This window comes from Lepisma saccharinum, chromosome 14, assembly GCF_977018435.1.
Source record: "Lepisma saccharinum chromosome 14, izLepSacc3.1, whole genome shotgun sequence".
NCBI classification, from domain to species: Eukaryota; Metazoa; Arthropoda; class Insecta; order Zygentoma; family Lepismatidae; genus Lepisma; species Lepisma saccharinum.
In genome coordinates this window covers 22,002,915-22,021,141 of record NC_139242.1, presented here as the reverse complement: position 1 = coordinate 22,021,141, position 18,227 = coordinate 22,002,915, and the positions used below count along the sequence as shown (strand labels likewise).

General features: G+C 37.5%; 1 protein-coding gene across 2 annotated transcripts in view; it reads right to left on the bottom strand.

Moving 5' to 3' along the window:
* The window catches only part of LOC145998721 (tRNA endonuclease ANKZF1-like), a 75,637-nt gene that overhangs the window by 32,978 nt on the left and 24,432 nt on the right, over positions 1-18,227 (bottom strand). Inside the window, exons 1-5 of one of the 2 annotated variants that reach the window (XM_083135231.1) lie at positions 17,433-17,510; positions 14,371-14,525; positions 10,740-10,943; positions 749-1,044; positions 61-175 (exon numbers count right to left, since the gene is read on the bottom strand). In XM_083135231.1, the coding sequence (XP_082991357.1) occupies positions 61-175; positions 749-1,044; positions 10,740-10,943; positions 14,371-14,524 (769 nt within the window). In that variant the 5' untranslated portion in view covers position 14,525; positions 17,433-17,510. Of the gene's footprint in view, positions 1-60; positions 176-748; positions 1,045-10,739; positions 10,944-14,370; positions 14,526-17,432; positions 17,511-18,227 lie in introns of those variants that run through there. The other variant, XM_083135232.1, reaches the window with a different exon arrangement.

Below are 18,227 nucleotides of genomic sequence, written 5' to 3'. Positions count from 1 at the left end.
TACTACCGCGTCTCTCTTCTCCTAATTATGAAAATATGTAAATTATTAAGTAACTCTTACCTTTGAAAATCCCTGCAGCAAAATGGCCCCCACCCACCATTATAATTGCCCAGTTGGTGTGTGATGGACATTGCACTGCAAGTGATATCAATTGCTTATCACAAGGAGGAATATTCTGAAAGAAATAAGTAAAATTAAATATCACTGGAACTGAACAATTGTGAACAAGAACATACACAATTAAAGTTAACAAATGCCAAACTTCTTCCTTTTATTACCATGAGACCCTAGAGTTGAGTTTCAGGCTACAAAACAAGGATTTCTTGTAAATCAAAATAAAACTTTCAACTATGTGGTAAAATGTAGCATTTGCCAATCAATTTTAACCATATACAGTCTTTTTCTATAACAAAATCTATTTTTTTAAAACAAAACTGATTGAGAATTACTTTCACCAAAAAAAAAAATAAACGGAACAACTTTATCAAGCAATGAAAATAGAAAATACTAAATTTAATGTTTGCATGGCAATAATTGAGTATGATTAATTCAACATAGAATATTATAGAAGCATGCCGAATCAAATCTATATAGGTCAAACTTACACATCAATAATTTGAAATTTTTGCAGTCTTTCTTGTAATTATGGCCTCCTTAAATAATTAACGCCACTGTGATTGAAACAAAATTGTAATTTTTGACTGACATAGCATTCCCAGTAGGTGTGTGCTTGTAACAAATACAGTACCTTGTTTTGGAAAAGTATACACTTGTAGATGGAGATAACGCTGCCAGCTTCATTTTCGAAAAACACTTTTGAATGTCTTGAAACTTTATTCAGTCTTTCCCCCAAACCACCACTTTCATCTTCAGTGTCCGTGGAGCTGTAGTTGCTGCGTATCTTCTGGAGCACTTTATTCTGAACTGGGGTGACTTTGGCAGTCTGCCCACTAAGTCTACGGGGACTCCTATGGGGGCTGCTTGTTGACGATTCAGAATCATCACAATCTTCCGTTTCTGAACCAGAAATACTTGACACACCATCTGTAAGGAACAAGTATTACTGAATATAACATCTGCAACAATCATTATGTGTAAATTCTCTAGTATAATAGTTCTCAAACTTTGTGAGACCACAGCCAAGTATTTATTTATATCATGTTGCAGTTAAGACTTTGTAGCCTTTTAATTTTTATATGAAAATTGATGACCTGCTCTCAATAATTTTACTTGCAGATAATTTTCTAATTTTAAAGTTTTATTCATTAATATATACCCTTGAAATTAAATATTACTAAATAAATTATGGCATAATCACAAAGAGTAATAGCTCCATTATATTTAGGCTTGTTGACAAATATACGAGGGACAGTCAAATAAAAATTTTAATTTGTTTTACTTTTTTATCTAGTAGATTCCTGCATGTAAAGTTGCACAAGTTTGCTGTATTTTAGCACAGACCCATTGCTGATCCACATATATTTTCAAGTCTGAGTTAGTGCCTGTAGCTACACCTCAAGAAGAAGAATCTTTGGAATCTATGTGCAGTCACTCATGAGCCACCGAGAAGGTCTTTCCACCCACCTGCATGCGAACTGAGGCCATTGCTGAAATTTCTCCTCTATTTGTAAACTTGCTGGCATGGTAAGCATGCACAGAGACATCGAATTTTTATATGCCATAATATGTCTAAGTTTTAGGCTTCCTGAGGGCACGAAACCACAGCTCTTCGCTGGTGCATGTGTGTGCAGGAGGCACCATGTTTAAAATGACAAAAATGCCATGAAGCTCACTTGCTCAGTGTTACAGCCTTGAGGTCGTTTTGTAAATAACAGTCTATAACCCATGCAAATTTGAGCTATTTACAGTCTGTTCTGTAACTTTTGTCGGATCTTTTAGGTTTTAATTTGACTCTCCCTCGTATATATAAAAAATTAAATACGCGGTAACCACTAGATCAAATAAAATCTTATTGTTTCTTCAGGCCAACATCACTAAATTAATGTTAAGTGTTGATTTTCACTGGCATATTGTATTTTCAACACAGAAAAATTTCAATTGAATATTTGTTGATGAAAATTGCTGAGCAAACTAAAATGCTAAATTTAAGGAAAACCTCTTGATGACAGGGCTGGGCGGTTGAGAAACAGTGTACAAATTGCCAATTTTAACTGTTTGCTGGATGAGGAACTATTTTGATGTCCAACAAGTCATCCATGGTATATTGGAAAAAGGGCCTGTTCTAAAAACTGCATTCTCATAAGGATGTCTATGAATATGTTTGTTACCCATAAGTGGAATAATTTATATTCACCCCGAAATTTAACCACCGTCTACAGATTATCATTCTCCTTGTCTGCTCTTAAGCGCAGAATACATTGCCTGTGAGCATTGCTTGCATAAACAACATTAGACATTTCAGAATGAAAGTTCAAGGTTTACTCTTAATAGAACAATGGCAGACCTACGGTACATACTGAAGGTATCAAGATATCCTTATGTGAAATTTTATTATTAATAATATCTCTTGAATTTGTACTTAAACAGTTTGTGTGCTCACTTAATTTCTTTGAACGTGGAAGGAGTCCCATGAGTTTAGGATGGCAGTCTTCTAGCAGGAATTCTGTCAGTGTTGCGAATCCCGTTTCCAGCATGGAATCTTCACAGTAACAGGGAATTTTGGAGCAAGGAAAAGGGAAACTGGTTGCTTGTGACAGAGAAATTTCCACTCTGGGCCAAGCACACCACTTGCAGACAATTAAGACAAAAGGGAGAGGCCGTTGACCTCTTCAAACAGCCAGAGTAGATGCAGGGGTGAGGGGAAGTTTGTTGGCTGTCCGTTTATGCTTATGACCGCACCTAAAAATAACCGAACTGACAAAGGACAGTGTCAGCTGCCAGGTACTCTTGTTCTGTAGTTCAAGTGGAATCGCGTTGAGTTAATTTCTTGGTGCGCGGAATGTTTTTCTTTCAAGGCTGGTCACTGGGTAGTGTGGAGAGTGAGTGCGTGGATATATTTTTGTGAATGATATGTGCTGTGTTGTGTAGTGAACTAAATGAATGACATAATTAACGAGCAATTTACTCGGCTTACGTATGAGGATAAGTATCAAATTGTTGCTGAATTTTTGTTTTTAGTCCACTTTGTGCAGAACCTGTTTCACCTCGCTAATAAATCTCCCTATGAGATTTCGACATGGCACCGCTGCAGTGCGCTGTTATTGGCTATCACCATATGCAGGAGATTTGACGTGCACTCTAGACCTATAGTTTAATGTGGGATCCGAGCCACTATGTGCCTCCACCAGGTATCGAACCTGAGACTCCTTTGTTTCAAGGTGACAACGTTTCCACTATGCCAACGAGGAGGCTCCAAGCTCCAAATCGTGAAAATACGTAGGACTCGGACACTCCAAAAGAAATTTACAAGTTAAGAAGTTTGCTATATATTTTATTCTCGTGTCTAGGCCCCACATCATTTTTTTTTTGTCTATTTGAACATTGTTATATAGGGAGATAGCCCAGATTCTGTACCCAGTATACACCACTGATATATATTCTTTTATATCTAACTTACTGCTCTATGTGCAACTTGTAAATGTAATATTACACTGACAAGGATTAGGTGGCAGAACAGTACCAGGCTGAACCTCACTCACTCAATAAAGCAAATTCATATTTTATTATTATTGTCCCATGCTGTGGCCATGGGGTCTAAGGAGTCATGGTTTGGACTCCGGTTACGGGATGCGTGCAGGTTCAAGTCTCCTGGGGGAAACGTTAACAACTTTTCTCCTGAGATTTCAGCCTCTGTATGGGACCGGTGGCCACCCATCATCGTGAAGAACTTGGGAAGCTACGAATGAGTAGGGTGACCAGACACATACATTCAAAAAAGAGGACAGAGTATAGCGAAAAAGGAGAACAAGGTCATAAAAAAGAGGACACCGCAAAAAATGGCACCACATTTGCCATTACTCACAATTTAAACAATATTAAAAAATCTTGCCAACGCCTTGCTCACAGATACTTTTCAAGTGATCTCTTTCAATAACTTCCTCTTACCTTTAAGCAAATAAAGGAATCTCCTAATCTGTTATTTAACAAATGACAAAGAATATCTACAATTTGAAGCACACAATTTTATTCCTTTTCTATTTCTTGGATATTAGAATGAAATATCCCCAGAAGTGAATGTAAATGTAACAAGTTAGATTTATTTTAACTTATTTCCAAAAACCGAATTAAAATTTTAGGTAGTTTCGATTGTTTCAAGAAATATGATTTTAATGCCAGGAACATTTCTAGCACCCTTGGAACAGCAGGGGAAAGTGACAGCCAGCCACCTTACACTTACCTCATATTCGTTTCTTCCATCCTTTTAAAAGCCGGATATTTTCTTGCAAGATCATTGTTGAATTTACACTTTCGCTTCGTTATTTCATGAAAGTAAATATTACTTAACAACCAAAATTCTCACTACGTGTTTCTGTATCGCCTATGTATAACTCGAAAAGGAACTGGCCGATCTCCGTGGTGGAGTGGTTAGCACACCATGCCACAACGCCAGGGGTCCAGGATTCTAATCCCGGGCCTGGTATGGGTGTTCTTTGTGAGTGTCCCTTCATCAAAATCGCCATATCATCGCTCATACCCATATTCGCGATTAGCCGAAAGTGGCAGAAAAGCGAAGTAAAATAAACCAAATCAATCAATCGAAAAGGAACTGCACAGACTCAGTCGTTACGGCGTCTGACTACCATGCGAGAGAGAGGTTCGATCTCCGGCGGGGGAGATCCAGGATGTATTCTATCTGTTCAAGCGACTCTGACGCTCACCCAGCGTCGTATTAAGTGGATACCTGGAGGAAACTCTGGGAAGGGGGGGGGGGGGTAAAGGTGGCCAGGGGCTTGGTGCTGATCACATCACCCTCACCTTCGGCCGCAATCAAGGAATTGCGGGGCCCTAACTCCACACACCCTATACGTCTTCATGGCATGGTGCAAAGCACAAGGGAGCACTTTACTTTTACAGACTACGTGCGTTCCTGCAGTCTCAAAGGGCGAAGCAACGAGTTAGAGTAATACTAATGACTAGGGTGTGGAATTTTGCCTATTTTATTTATTTGTAGTAAACCACAGGCTTTAATGTTTAAAGTTCATTTCATGGTGTTTCTAGTCCGAAAACGCATTTTTATAGTGCCTATAAATGCCTATTTCAAGGGTTAGTACCTATTTCGCTTAATCGTGCCAAACAATTGCTATTCTGCAATTTTTTCATACTTCAGGTTTGTATTACGTGCCTTTGGCTTTCCCTACATTGAAGAATGCTTTGTTGATGTTATCTGGTATTCGCCAGATTTGAGGCTCTCAATTGGAACACTGTTTACATATCTTTGTCACAATGGAGGGTCTAGTGAGAGAGGGACAACATTTTATTTTTTGCCACTTTCAGTCTTCTCCTACCATCTGTCATCTATCATGTGAACTACAACCATGTGGCATAGCTCCCGCTTGTTCTGCAGCAGGTTTTCTGAGTTCTTGAATACGTCCTCATCAGCATTTTGAGTGAGAGAAGGAGCTATGCCACTTACTGATGGTGTCTGCAATAGGAGTGGCAGAGGTTGTGTTGCAGTAACCGGTGCTAGATTTAATATCAAAAAATGTAACTGCTGTGAAATTTGATGCAACACAACCAGGCATGCTCTTCTTCAAAGACACCGATTCTAACATGGAACGGATTAGAACTTCAAGAAGATTCCAGGTCGTCGCTCCAAAAATAGAAGAGATCCTGTGGTTTATCATCCTTATGTGACTATACTTCTTGAAGAAATACGACTACTCTATCCACATATCAGCCCTGAAGTTAAAAGATCTCATGGCAATAATGCCTTATATTCCTCCAGTTTTTCATGGTGTTTACCAAAAACTAATATCCACAGAAACAATGGACAGTGAAGATCCTCCAGAAGACATATGAAGTTGTCTTTATGTAGATCATATGGAACCCTGTGAACATGATTTACACTCAGGCAAAAGTATTTAAGCCTTGTTCAAAGTATTTGATGTACTACATTGATTTTTCCACATGGGTATACTACAACAATCTACCATACATGTTCATAATAAATGGTATTTATATTGAAATTCATATTTTTCCTTTTGAATAATTTACCTAACAATATGTTCAGAAAAAAAATTACCCTTTGTTATACAAATTATAACTCAACGTAACGCTTTAGAAAACTCAATATACTTCCATTTCTTGTCAAAGTGGCATAGCTCCCTCTCTCACTAGACCCCTCAATGATGCAAATTGTTTTTTTCATCGTTTCTTCAAATCCGCTTAGTTGTTAGCACAAGCTCTTTTTGTGAGAATTACTTTAACTGACGATTCCCCACAAATGTGAATTTCGATCAAAAGAGTATTAATAGTTTGCTAATCGTTAGCGCACTTTTATGTATAAACTGAAATGCTAATACAGTATAACTGGATATTGTAAAAGGAAAATTGAAATAAGTTCACATTCATCACCCATTTTAATATATATATAAAATATATATATACTCTATGTGATCAAAAGTATCCGGACACACCGCGGAACGTGTGTTTGTCATAGAGGGTGACACAGTACAGCCATCTACCGCATGGAACACATAGTCAGTGAACTCGGTAGTCTGCAGACAGTGTGAGACAGCAGTATGGGATGGTCTGACGAACTCACAGACTTTCAACGAGGTCAGTTGGTTGGGTGCCACTTGTGTAGGAAGTCTGTGTGTGAGATTTCCACCCTCCTAAACATCTCTCTGTCCACTGTTTCCAATGTTATAGTGAAGGGATGTGTACAATCCAAAATATTGCAGGCCAACCTCCCATGTTGACCTCCAGAGACCATCGAGTGTTGAAGAGGGTCGTACAGCATTATCGTCAATCATCCATTGCCACCATCACACAGGAATTCCGAACTGCATCAGGATCTACTCCAAACACCATTACTGTTTGGTACAAGGTGCGGCAACTTGGTTTCCATGGCCGAGCAGCTGCCCATAAGTCAAACATCACACATGATAGCCACCCAATACATAAAGAGTGTCAACGCGATTGACTGTGCTTGAAGTACGCCGCAGGCTGCGTGCTTGCATAAGTAACCGGGTTTGTAGTTTTTGTAACAATTAATTCTGACAACCGGAATCATGAGAATGGTAAATAAAATTACTACTTCACTCATTTTTGTTAATTTATTTCTCACAATTGACAACTTCTTTAACTTTACAAAGAAGTCTTCAATGCACCTTCTCCGGTTTTAATTCAGATGTTTCCCCCAACCCCTGTGCCAGATGACAACATTTGTATCTTTTTGGAGAGCTTATGAAACGAGGAATTTTTTCCGTAATTTTTACGCTAAGTGTGTTACCATTTTTTTGAGTAATCCTCTTCGATTTAAACGATAATTTCCAAATTTCTTCATGACGTGTGCACCAATGACTGTTTATTTCTGTGGGTATGGGAATTTTGTCCTCCTCCGTAGTCGAGCGGGTTAAGGCGTTCGCTCGTCTTGAGATCATTCGCTGCGGGACGGCGTAGGTTCAAATCCGGCTCTGGTCGGAATTTATTCGGCCTACGTATAGGGCCGGTGGCAACCCACCATCGTGAGGAAATTGGGAAGCTCCGAGTGAGTGAGCGTAACCCGATCGAGAAGACCTGCAACGGCTGGGGGCTCGTCGGGCTGATCCCCCGACACTCCAATACTGGTCTAAGACCTCCACGCTATAACAGGTGATGGAGGAACAGTGTGGGAGGGAGACCAGCAGTCGGTAGGTAAGCCAAGGCCCTCACGGGCTGTAGAGCTATGGGTTATTATTATGGGAATTTTGGGCATGATTTTTTTCCCCAGTAGTCACTCATTCGTCAGCTGTTAGCAATGGGTCGATTAAGTGCCCAGGGTGTAGTAGTTTTTTCACAATTAGTAGTTTTTTGGTCGCAAGTCAGAACATGTCATGAAAATCTACAAACTGCAATAACTAGGAACCCATTAATTTCCGACCCCCGGTGCATAGGGTCAAATTTGTTGCAAATGTGCTCTAGTATTACCCCTTTCCAGGAATAGGTCGAATAACCAATCACCCTGTATATATAATTTTAGGTTGTCTATTTTCGTGCATTTTTAGTATACAGTACCATTTTAAGTGCCTACTTTCATCATTTGTGTGCCTATTTGAGAGGTTTTTAGTGCCTATAAATCCGCACCCTACTAATGACTCAGTCTGGAAAGTGATCGTGTTTGGCTCCCAGATGCTAGGTGAGCATTGCTCGAATACTTGACGCACCCCAAGTGATATGATGATCGTTATGTGTGGAAGCATTCTCTATGTAGCACATTTGCTACGGTCGATACCATACTTTATCCAAAAAGGAGGACATTTACCGATTTCTAAAAAATCCACCCGGACGCCGGACAGACACCTAAAAAGGAGGACATGTCCGGATAATTGAGGACGTCTGGTCACCCTACGAATGAGTAGCATAACCTGGTCATGGAGACAAACAACAATGACTTGGAGTTCATCGTGCTGACCACATTTCACCCCGTAAGTGGTCGGATGATCTCCCACCTCAGCATGTAGGAGTGAGGCTGGCAGTCAGGTAAGTAGGTCCTGGCCCTCACAGGCTGTTGCACCACGGGATATTATTATTATTATTATTATTAAGCATTACTTTCAAAGAAAATAATGCATTATTTTATGACAAACTTTGATAATTCTGTTACATTTATTATGTAAGTAAGTTTTGAAAAATATTTTAAAAAATGAAGAAACCACGTTTTAGAATACAATTCAGGTCCGTACACAAGGGGGGGGGGCAGGGGGACCATGCTCCCCCCTTCCACCCTCGAGCCATGAAAAAATTTAATTTGAACGTATAACAACCTGCAAAAATTACGTTGATGTTTTTTCACATTTTGCATGAATTTCGATTTTGTCCTTGCACAAATGAATAGGTTGTTTCTGGACAGAGGCAGGCTTTAGAAGTCTGCAGTCTGCAATATAGGATTATTTTAATTCTATAACCATTGATGCAAGGCTATCAGATGTTCCAATTTAGTCAGGACAGTCCATTCTTTCTATCCATGTCCCGACCTTTTCCCCTCGGCTCCATCACAAGTGTTTCACATAATTAGAATAGAGGGGAATTTTCTATACTATTTACATTATGGGAAAAAGGTTCCTCAATGACTGCAATACAAAACCAACCATATAAGGGACATTTAGCTCTTCACCCACACAGCAAGGTCTGAGATCCCTTTTCGCCACCACTAAGCAGAAGGATAAAAAAAAATAATTGATGTCTTTCTTCAACATCAGGGTTTTTCTGCAACTGATGTCCATTCTGCCACTCAATGGCTTAGGGTTAATTAATATTATGTAAATAGGAGAATACACTTCACAGCAGAATCATTGCTAGATTTCTGGGGCAAAAAATTGCCTGAAGTACTTTTAACATACATATATGTATTGTTATTTGTCAAAAACACTCAAGAAATTAAGTACATTATTATTTACGAAATTCTGTCAATCGGAATTTGTTTTACTGCAACTTTTCTTCCTTTCTACTTGTAATTGTCTTGAACATAAATACACAACCACTGGCATTTATTTTTACTGTCAAATAAGATTCTAAAAGCGAAAACACGCCATGGAAACAATATTATGCCAACAGACACACTGCCAGGGTGAAGTCACTTAGCCGTTTCCTTCAGATAATTTATTTACAGGGTTCGCACTGACTAAAAAGTCCTTGACAACTGGAGGAGTCAGGAAAACAAGACTAGGACTGAGGACATTGGAAGCAAATGATTTCTTAAAAAAACTTTCAAAACCTGGAAAAGTCAGGGGAAATAAATGATTTTGGCTTGGCAGAATTCGTAACCGGAAACACGTTTTGTTTTATTTCCCCAACAATCTTCTTTTTTGGGTAATATTGCTTATAAAAAGGTTTTTTCATTTTATTTTTCATTTATTTTCAAAATTATTCAACAAACGTGATTCATTTCATTAACTTACAAAGGTGAAGTGTAACTCAGTTATGTAAAATACCTGGAAAAGTCAGGGACTTTGCAAAGTGGGTGTGAACTCTCATCTATCAACCCCACACACGTATGTTGCTTTTCGTAGGCTATTTGAATTGTTTGCATTATGAACACATGTAGTCTATCCCTATCATACATTTTTTTTCCTTCTCGGACAGAAACAAATATCAGTGTCAACTGCAAATTGGTTGTCACGTGGTTGCATACATACATATAGGTTAGAAAATGCTGTTCTTCAACATTTCATAACAAAATGAGCAAATTTCTCTACCCACACTCTCCTATACAACCCCCTCCACACACACACACACACACACACACACACACACACACACACACACACACACACACACACATACAGTGCATAATATGAGAGAAAATTTATTTAAAATTCGCCTATGGGTCTGGCTCCCCCCTCAAAAAAATCCTGGGTACGGGCCTGATTACAAGTGCTGTTACACATCACATACATTCGTTCACTGAACCAGAGCAAACAACAGTAATATAACCACTGATATCCACCATCCAGATTCATTCTTTTGTGAAATAATGCTGCAAGCAAAATCTAACACTTTGCACTACATGAAGTATTGAAACATTGTAATGAAAGAAAATGCAATGTGTACACTAACAATTAGTTAGGCCAACTCACCTGCTAGACGTGAAAACTCTTCCTCGGACACAAATTTCTTGCCAAATAGCTTTTGCTTTAGGTTATACCGATGCCAATCAAGTTTATAGTGTTGTCGCTGCTCATTTTTGTCGTCGAACCTTGCGTTGCAAAAAGAGCAGAACAGTATATCAGACACAGAAAGCTCCGGTAACTTTGGAACATCACCCACATTCGACTCCTGTTCTACAAAAGAAAATACCTTAATGAGAGACCTTCAGAAAAGATATAACCTCGCAGTAATTATAATATTGTTTTTAATGCTTTCGATGTCCATGTAATTGGTTTTAACACTTAACTCACGAGGTGCAGATTCTCAGATCTCCTGTCTTATCTACCTCCTCATGTACCTTCTGCTATTTATTCGCCGTTACCCTTGACACTCTGTACCCCTTTGAGAAACTGAAATATTTTGTTTGGTTTAAGGAGATTGTGTTGTTCATGATTTTTTTCATTTGTTTTTACCTCGTGGATATGTCTTATTGTGAAATAAAGTATGTAGTTACCTTATCGTAAAGCAGAACAGGCCGAACGCTTCACGCAAGTGAATATAGCACCAACACGACACTATAGTTCCTCAACAGCAACTATAATTATAACTACTATTTTGCTGTGCATACGAACAGGCCATAATTTGGGATCAAATATCTCCATTATTTATGTTTTCTGCACTCTGGAACCAATTTTATTTTACGTAAAACATCGAAATCTGTTGATTAAAAAAATCAACATAATTTTCAAGAGGATATAGTAGGCTAACGACCCCCATTACCCTAACACAATTTCTTCCTCAATAGCAATACAGATGCTCTGGTGTACGTGGTCTCATGGAGCGCACTTTGTAAGATATGTAGGTCTTTGATACCATACACTATGAGTTCTTCAATAGGTGTTAACATGAATTATGCAGAATATGGAGATGTAAATACTGGTTGGTTTCAGGAATATCTTTGTGATGTAGAAGTGGAGATAGATGAAGATTCTACGGACAAGAAAATGAGGCATATGACAAAGAAGAGATGCAGGCATAGATTGGTTCAGCGTAACTCATCAGAGCCAATATTTTCATGGGAAAAGTGAGTTTACAGGGTTAAGAGATCCTTGTCAGAGGAGATTTTCATGAACTCAGGGGTTCAATATCATTTTTTGACTTACTTGTCTGCAGTCTGAAGGCCATAAGCTCTCGGCCTTAATGTTATTTGTATTCTTTGCATGTGTATATTAAAAGTACTAATTGTTTTGTGAATTTGGTACAATGTTTTACTTTGACAAAATATACCTTTTGAAAATATTCACAAAATCATTTAGGTTTTCTCTTCAGTCATGTAATAGCTTCATGAAAGTATGAAATTTGATGTTACAGAACTCAAAATATACAGGATCTATGTAGAAACATTAAATACAATAAATCTGCACACTGTTCTTGTAAAAACACTGATACATGTTTAACTACAACGGCCCAACATCTATCCAATAATTTTGCATCTAAATACACTTAAATATAGTGGTCTGAGGCATTGAACCTTGTCAGCTTAAGTGTGCCCATTTTGTACACTTTGTATCCCATTGACAGAAGTTACAATAATTTCCAAGTTTATTCTCAAGAATATAAAAGCCGTACATCAACACATGCCTTCATAGCATGGTACACTTCACTGGAGACCCATTGGTAGTAGGGTAAGAGCACCAGTAAATGACCATTCCCAAATACTACAAAGCAAAATAAGGCTTGGAAGAATCTGAGCCATTAAGAAATGGCCTTGCATTCATCTTGTGTAGGTTGTGATTAGTTTTGTCCAGGTCACAAGGTACGAAGTTAAAGATGTTGGATATTAGCACACTTGTGCAAGTTCAGCAGACAAGACAGGAACCTGGTATTGGGTAAGAATTGATTAATACATCGTAATCGGGGTACAAGAAACATTCAAGTTGTGTAAAATTTGTGCTTATGTAATGGCTACATCATCAAATCAGAATAATAGGCTATTCAAAAATCACATATTCTCTGTTCTGCATGACATTGCAAGAGAGCAAGGGGTGGAGGTCACACACTAGATACCAATTTGACATCATCTCTAGTGAATGACCACTGCATTCAGAAAAGAAAGGAAGTTCCACCAGAAATTGTTAAGGCCTTCCAATCATTTGCAACACTGACATATGGCCAACTAAGATTAGCATTTGCAATAACATCAAAGAAATGGAAAGATAACCATGAACTAAAGCAACGATGGAGAAAACAGCAACAAGTGAAAGTGGATGTTAAGAAGAAATCAAAAGCTATCCATGCAAAGAAGAAGATAGTAAGTCCAATACAGATTCAGATCAGATGTCCTTGGCATCGGAATCTGAATGAGATTTACGCAAGTTGGCATTATCTGTTGTGCAAAACAAGGGGGAATGCAGTGAAAATTGCATTATGCAGAATGTTGGTGATTATGTTATAGGGCTAGTGAATGATAGTGAATATTTTCCAGGAATAGTCATTCGTAAATTTGAGCATGAATCTGAAATAAAAGTTATGCATAACTAAAGCTGACAAAATGGGCTAACAAAGCTGATCAGTCATTGTGGCATCAAGGCGCATACGCAAGCTCCACAGATATTCCGTCTGATACTAAAATATACAAAAAAAACAAAAAAAAACAGCCTGTAACTATTTTCAAATATTGTTTGTTCAAGCTAAACATTATTATTATTATTATGAAAAAATGGTTTTGGTCATTCACTGGTACTGAGGTAGGTAATCGTTCACTGAAATTTGCTGGTCATTCACTAGTATTTTGGTTGAAATTCAACAATCTTTAACTATTTCTTTCATATTGATATGTATTTACTTTAAAATAGTATTCAATGAAACCCAACATTATGACGAATTCATTCATGCAATTTGCTTCGATTCACTTTGTTTTTTCTTTGACCTAGAAATAAAGTTGTGGTAAAATGTTCTTAACTAGTCATTTACTGGTGCACTCACCCTAGTTAGGTCTAAGAATTGAAAGAATAAGATTTTGTATGTGTATAGACACTGTAAAATAGTTACCTAAAAGTAACATGTAATACGTAAATAAACATAAAACTTAAATTATTTCCATTCACAAAATTACAAGTGAACCATGGGGATCCAGATGATAGGGTGTATGCTGCTGTGCGGAACTCCCTAATTTAGTTTCTGGGGTGAGTGATGTTCAGGAGCTCTGGGGCTCACCCAGCCCCTAATCAATAGGTTTTGATTAGGCAGTCTGAGCATAATGAGACGACCAAATAACCTCCAATGTGGTTGAGGCACGATGCTTGTCCCTTCTATTTCATCATCCACCAGTTGCCACCAGTATACAGAATTAGAACAGTGACATACAAATATCCACATATGGAAATACAAGTAAGCTTTATTAGAGTAAGTAAAGTGACAACTTATCTGAGATTAAATTTACAGTTCCTGAGCCTAGAATAGAGCACCTCCTGCCCACTGAAATTTAATGTACATACACTGTTTGCCACTCCACTTACATTAAATTTTCAGGAAAGAGGAAGCTATCATCATGTTAGGATGCAGGTAGAGAAAGAAACTGAAATCACACTAAGAAACATGCACAACAGAATGATATCTTACCTATGTTCTGACCTCTTACAGAAGGATTAATCTTCATACATTCAGCTAACTTGATTCCTTTCATAAGTGTTCTAGCATTATCGGGATCATATATTTTGTGCATTTCATTACGAAACTTTGGTTTCGTACCTGCCTGTACCTTCTCATCTGCCATTCTGTAATCAAAAAGAGCTGTATCAACATAAGTGTGTGTGTGCGCGCACGTGCATGTGTGGTACATTATATGAAATGTAGGATGTACAAGTGATGGTATACATAGATCACTGCTATCTGAGATGTTTTTGTGTCTATACATGTGCAGGAGATGAAATGCTAAGTATTAGGAAGTGTTCTAGAATACTGGAAACGATTGTGGGAGTAAGTTCAAAGCTTGGAGAAACTAATTAGCACAGTTAAAAGCTTTAGTAAGTATTAGTTATCGAGAAAATGTTGATTCGAAACGTAACTTGCAGGAGCAGGTGCTTAGTTTCTGGGTACCAGTTTCATAGATCGGAGACACATTAAAGAAGACGAAATAAATAAATAAATAAATAAATTGGATATTTTGTGTTTCGCATGGTTCGTACTTACCAATTGTGTATTGCGGAACATAGTTCAAGGTGCCATTATGCTTTTTACACGAAAACAAACACTTTTTCTACTAAAATAATGCATTTTTCTAAGTGCTACCGAACGCATGTAACGGTGCGATATCGCTTACTTTGCGAATGATATTGCTTCTTTTGTTTTCGAATATCAGTGTTTCCAACCTTCTTCACCGAAAAGTACCTACTATTGTGTTCGTCACGTGTGCAAATTGTACATTATGCACGGACAGCCCCACGAACCATTCCGATAAGGTTAGGTTAGGTTAGGCAAGCATAGTTAAAAAAAAAGGGGGAGGGTTGGAAACATTGACATGATTTCCTGGTCAAATAGATACCACGATGAAAGAAAATACCTCGACTAACGTTGGTAACCTTCGAGAAACTCATTTCCGTAAGTAGTAAAATGAAGAAATGTGTCTCCGATGTATGAAACTATTACAGTTTCCGGAGCGAATTTACAATATAGAGAAAGTCTCCAATTTTTTTAATTTTCGGTTTAATAACTAATTTTGACCTCCTAATCACGAATCTGTTGTTAAAAATCGGGGGCGAAGTCGGAAATTTGAAAAAAAAAATATTTTTTAAAATTTTTATGAAGGTTTATATCCGTAGTTTTACGAACGAAATTTTATAACTTTTACAAACGAAATGTTATAACTATGCTTGCCTAACCTAACTTAACCTAACCGAACCTTCCGTGAATGGTTTTTGGGCGAATAATCACTTTGAATACGGAATTCGTAGTTTTGTAGCACGTAAATGACGAACAATGTTTCACAAAACATGCCATTTTTCCTAAAATCAGCGGTGGAGTATTTGCGTATTTTTACAAACGAAATATTATAACTATGCTTGCCTAACATAACTAAAGCTAACCTAACATTACCTGAAATGGTTATCCGTCAATGATTTGTGAACCAATGATCACTTTCAATTAGAAATTTATAGTTTTGTAGCACGTAACTGACCAACAACGTTTCATCAATACAGGAGACGCCATGCTTTCCTGAAATCAACGTTAAAGCACTGTTGCCAAACTTACCTGTAGTTGTCCGTATATGCTAAATTGAACGAAAGGAGTGCTAATGGAACCTAACCTAACAGGCCTAACCTAACCTAGTAGGCATACCTCGTCCCCGTAATGGTTCGTGGGGCTATGTCACGTTAATAATTTTCTCTCCCGCCTAAATTATCACTTTCAACGACCAATGCTCTGAAAAGTGTGGCAACGCTGTAGACGGCGCAAGGAATTTCGAACGTCATTTGTTCTGACATGGAAGATGGTGCCCGTGTTTCTTTATGGATAATTATCGCGGTAATTAACAACGTTATTTTACAACTTCTACAAATAAATATACAATTTTAACACGCGACCCCCGTCTCGTAACTCGAGATACCTCTCTAGGAGTGCATAAGAAGTAAGTATAAGAAGTATGAAGTGAATTAGAGACTTTCTTTATATTGTACATTCTAGCCCAGTTTCCTGTCAATGCTGACAAGAGTTTAGGGTTTTTGCAAATGTTCATGCCAGGCTCAAAAGATATATGCTGGGGACCAGACATTACATAATCCAAGTTTTTAAAGCATCTAGGGAAGTTATTTTAATTCTAAGAGCCCTAAACCAGACCCACCTAACCTAACAACTAAAGGATTTAGGGATATTTTAATAATGCTAAGAGTCCTAAACCTGACCCACCTAACATGATAACAAAAGCATTTAGCGACGAAATATCCTTTGCACCCCACTCTTGTAGTAGATGGCAACAGTAGATTGTATTCAAGACAACAGTAAACGCATGACTGCTTGCCATTCAGAAGTATACAGGAGGAAATAATAGTTCTCCAGAAAACGCAGTAAGTAATCACTAAGACTTATACACTTCGAACTATGTGTTAACAGACATAATTAGAAATTGAAGTATGTAAAAATTGCCTGTGCACTATGATAAATTCGGAATTAAACAATCCAAACTTGGGCCCACTTCAGTCTTCATGAAGCATATGGAAGATTTACAGAGTAAATGTATTTAAAAGCGTGAGTTTCTACATATAAATACACGGGAGTCTATGTACATGCTACTATGATTAATATGTTGCTCAAGGCATATTCAAATATTTGTAAAATAATTTATTTCGTTATCACGAAATCTGATAGACGAATGTTATGTTAAAATGTAAGTGGATCCCTCACTTTGTTTTTTAATCGCAAAATGCAAAAATTTCATGCAATTGGGTATTTTTTATTTTTGTAATGAATTATATTCCACAAATATCAAAATTCTTGCAAAAAGAAAATAAATTAATCAGCGATTTTAGAATCAACATATGGATTTTAAACTTAGTGCGTAAACTATTTTACTGTGATAAAAACAATGAATCGTTAGTTTCGTCTTTGTCTCTTAACTCTGTCTTTTCATTTCTATTTGGAATTATTGAAAGGGAGTATCTTATTTTAAAATAATGAAACAAACGTACTCTCAAGAGTTCCAACACCTTATAATGACACGGATTATGTGTCGTCTGTCTCTTAACGAGCAAGCATAGCGGCTAGACCAGGGCTGTTTCAGTCTTATGGGAGATTGGTTGACCGTAGCTAGTATTCTGTGTTTCTACTGTTCCTCGCGAACCGGCTGAAGTCAAATTCGTGTCCATATTCACGAACCTTTTCTTCTACTAAATTTTATTGCGAGAATGAGAGTAGAATACGTGTAATATTTACAAATAGTACCAGGAATGTACGTATTCTACAACTCTTTCATTTACACAATATTTAGTTTCTAATTTGGATAAGTAGCTTCATCCGGCGGACCAGTTTGTTTACATTTTGAAATTGTGTCGTCTGATTCTTGTCATTAGAATATTATTTTGGGGATGCGATAAGTGTTGCCTAATGTAGTTAATGAAATCGTAATTTAACATTGTATGAAATCACTGCGTAATACGTATCAAAGCTTTTTTCAAAAAGTGATAAAGAAGTATCGCCAAACGCGAACCAAATTCCGTTCATTTCATCTCTGTGGTACAGGCTTGCATTCAGTATCGAAATCGAATTTTCTGATTGTAATTGTGTATCTTTTGTTGTTTAAAATAAAAACTCAGGAATTTTAATGAAATGGTAATAATATTATATACTGTTCTGTAAGGGCCAAGTTCCACGTGTATAACTTATTCTGTGATGTTATGCTTCTACAATAACTTATTTTTTAATTCCTCTCGTATTTTCTTGCTTGAATGGTTTAGGTGCACCAGGTTTGGTTCTCTTACTTTTAT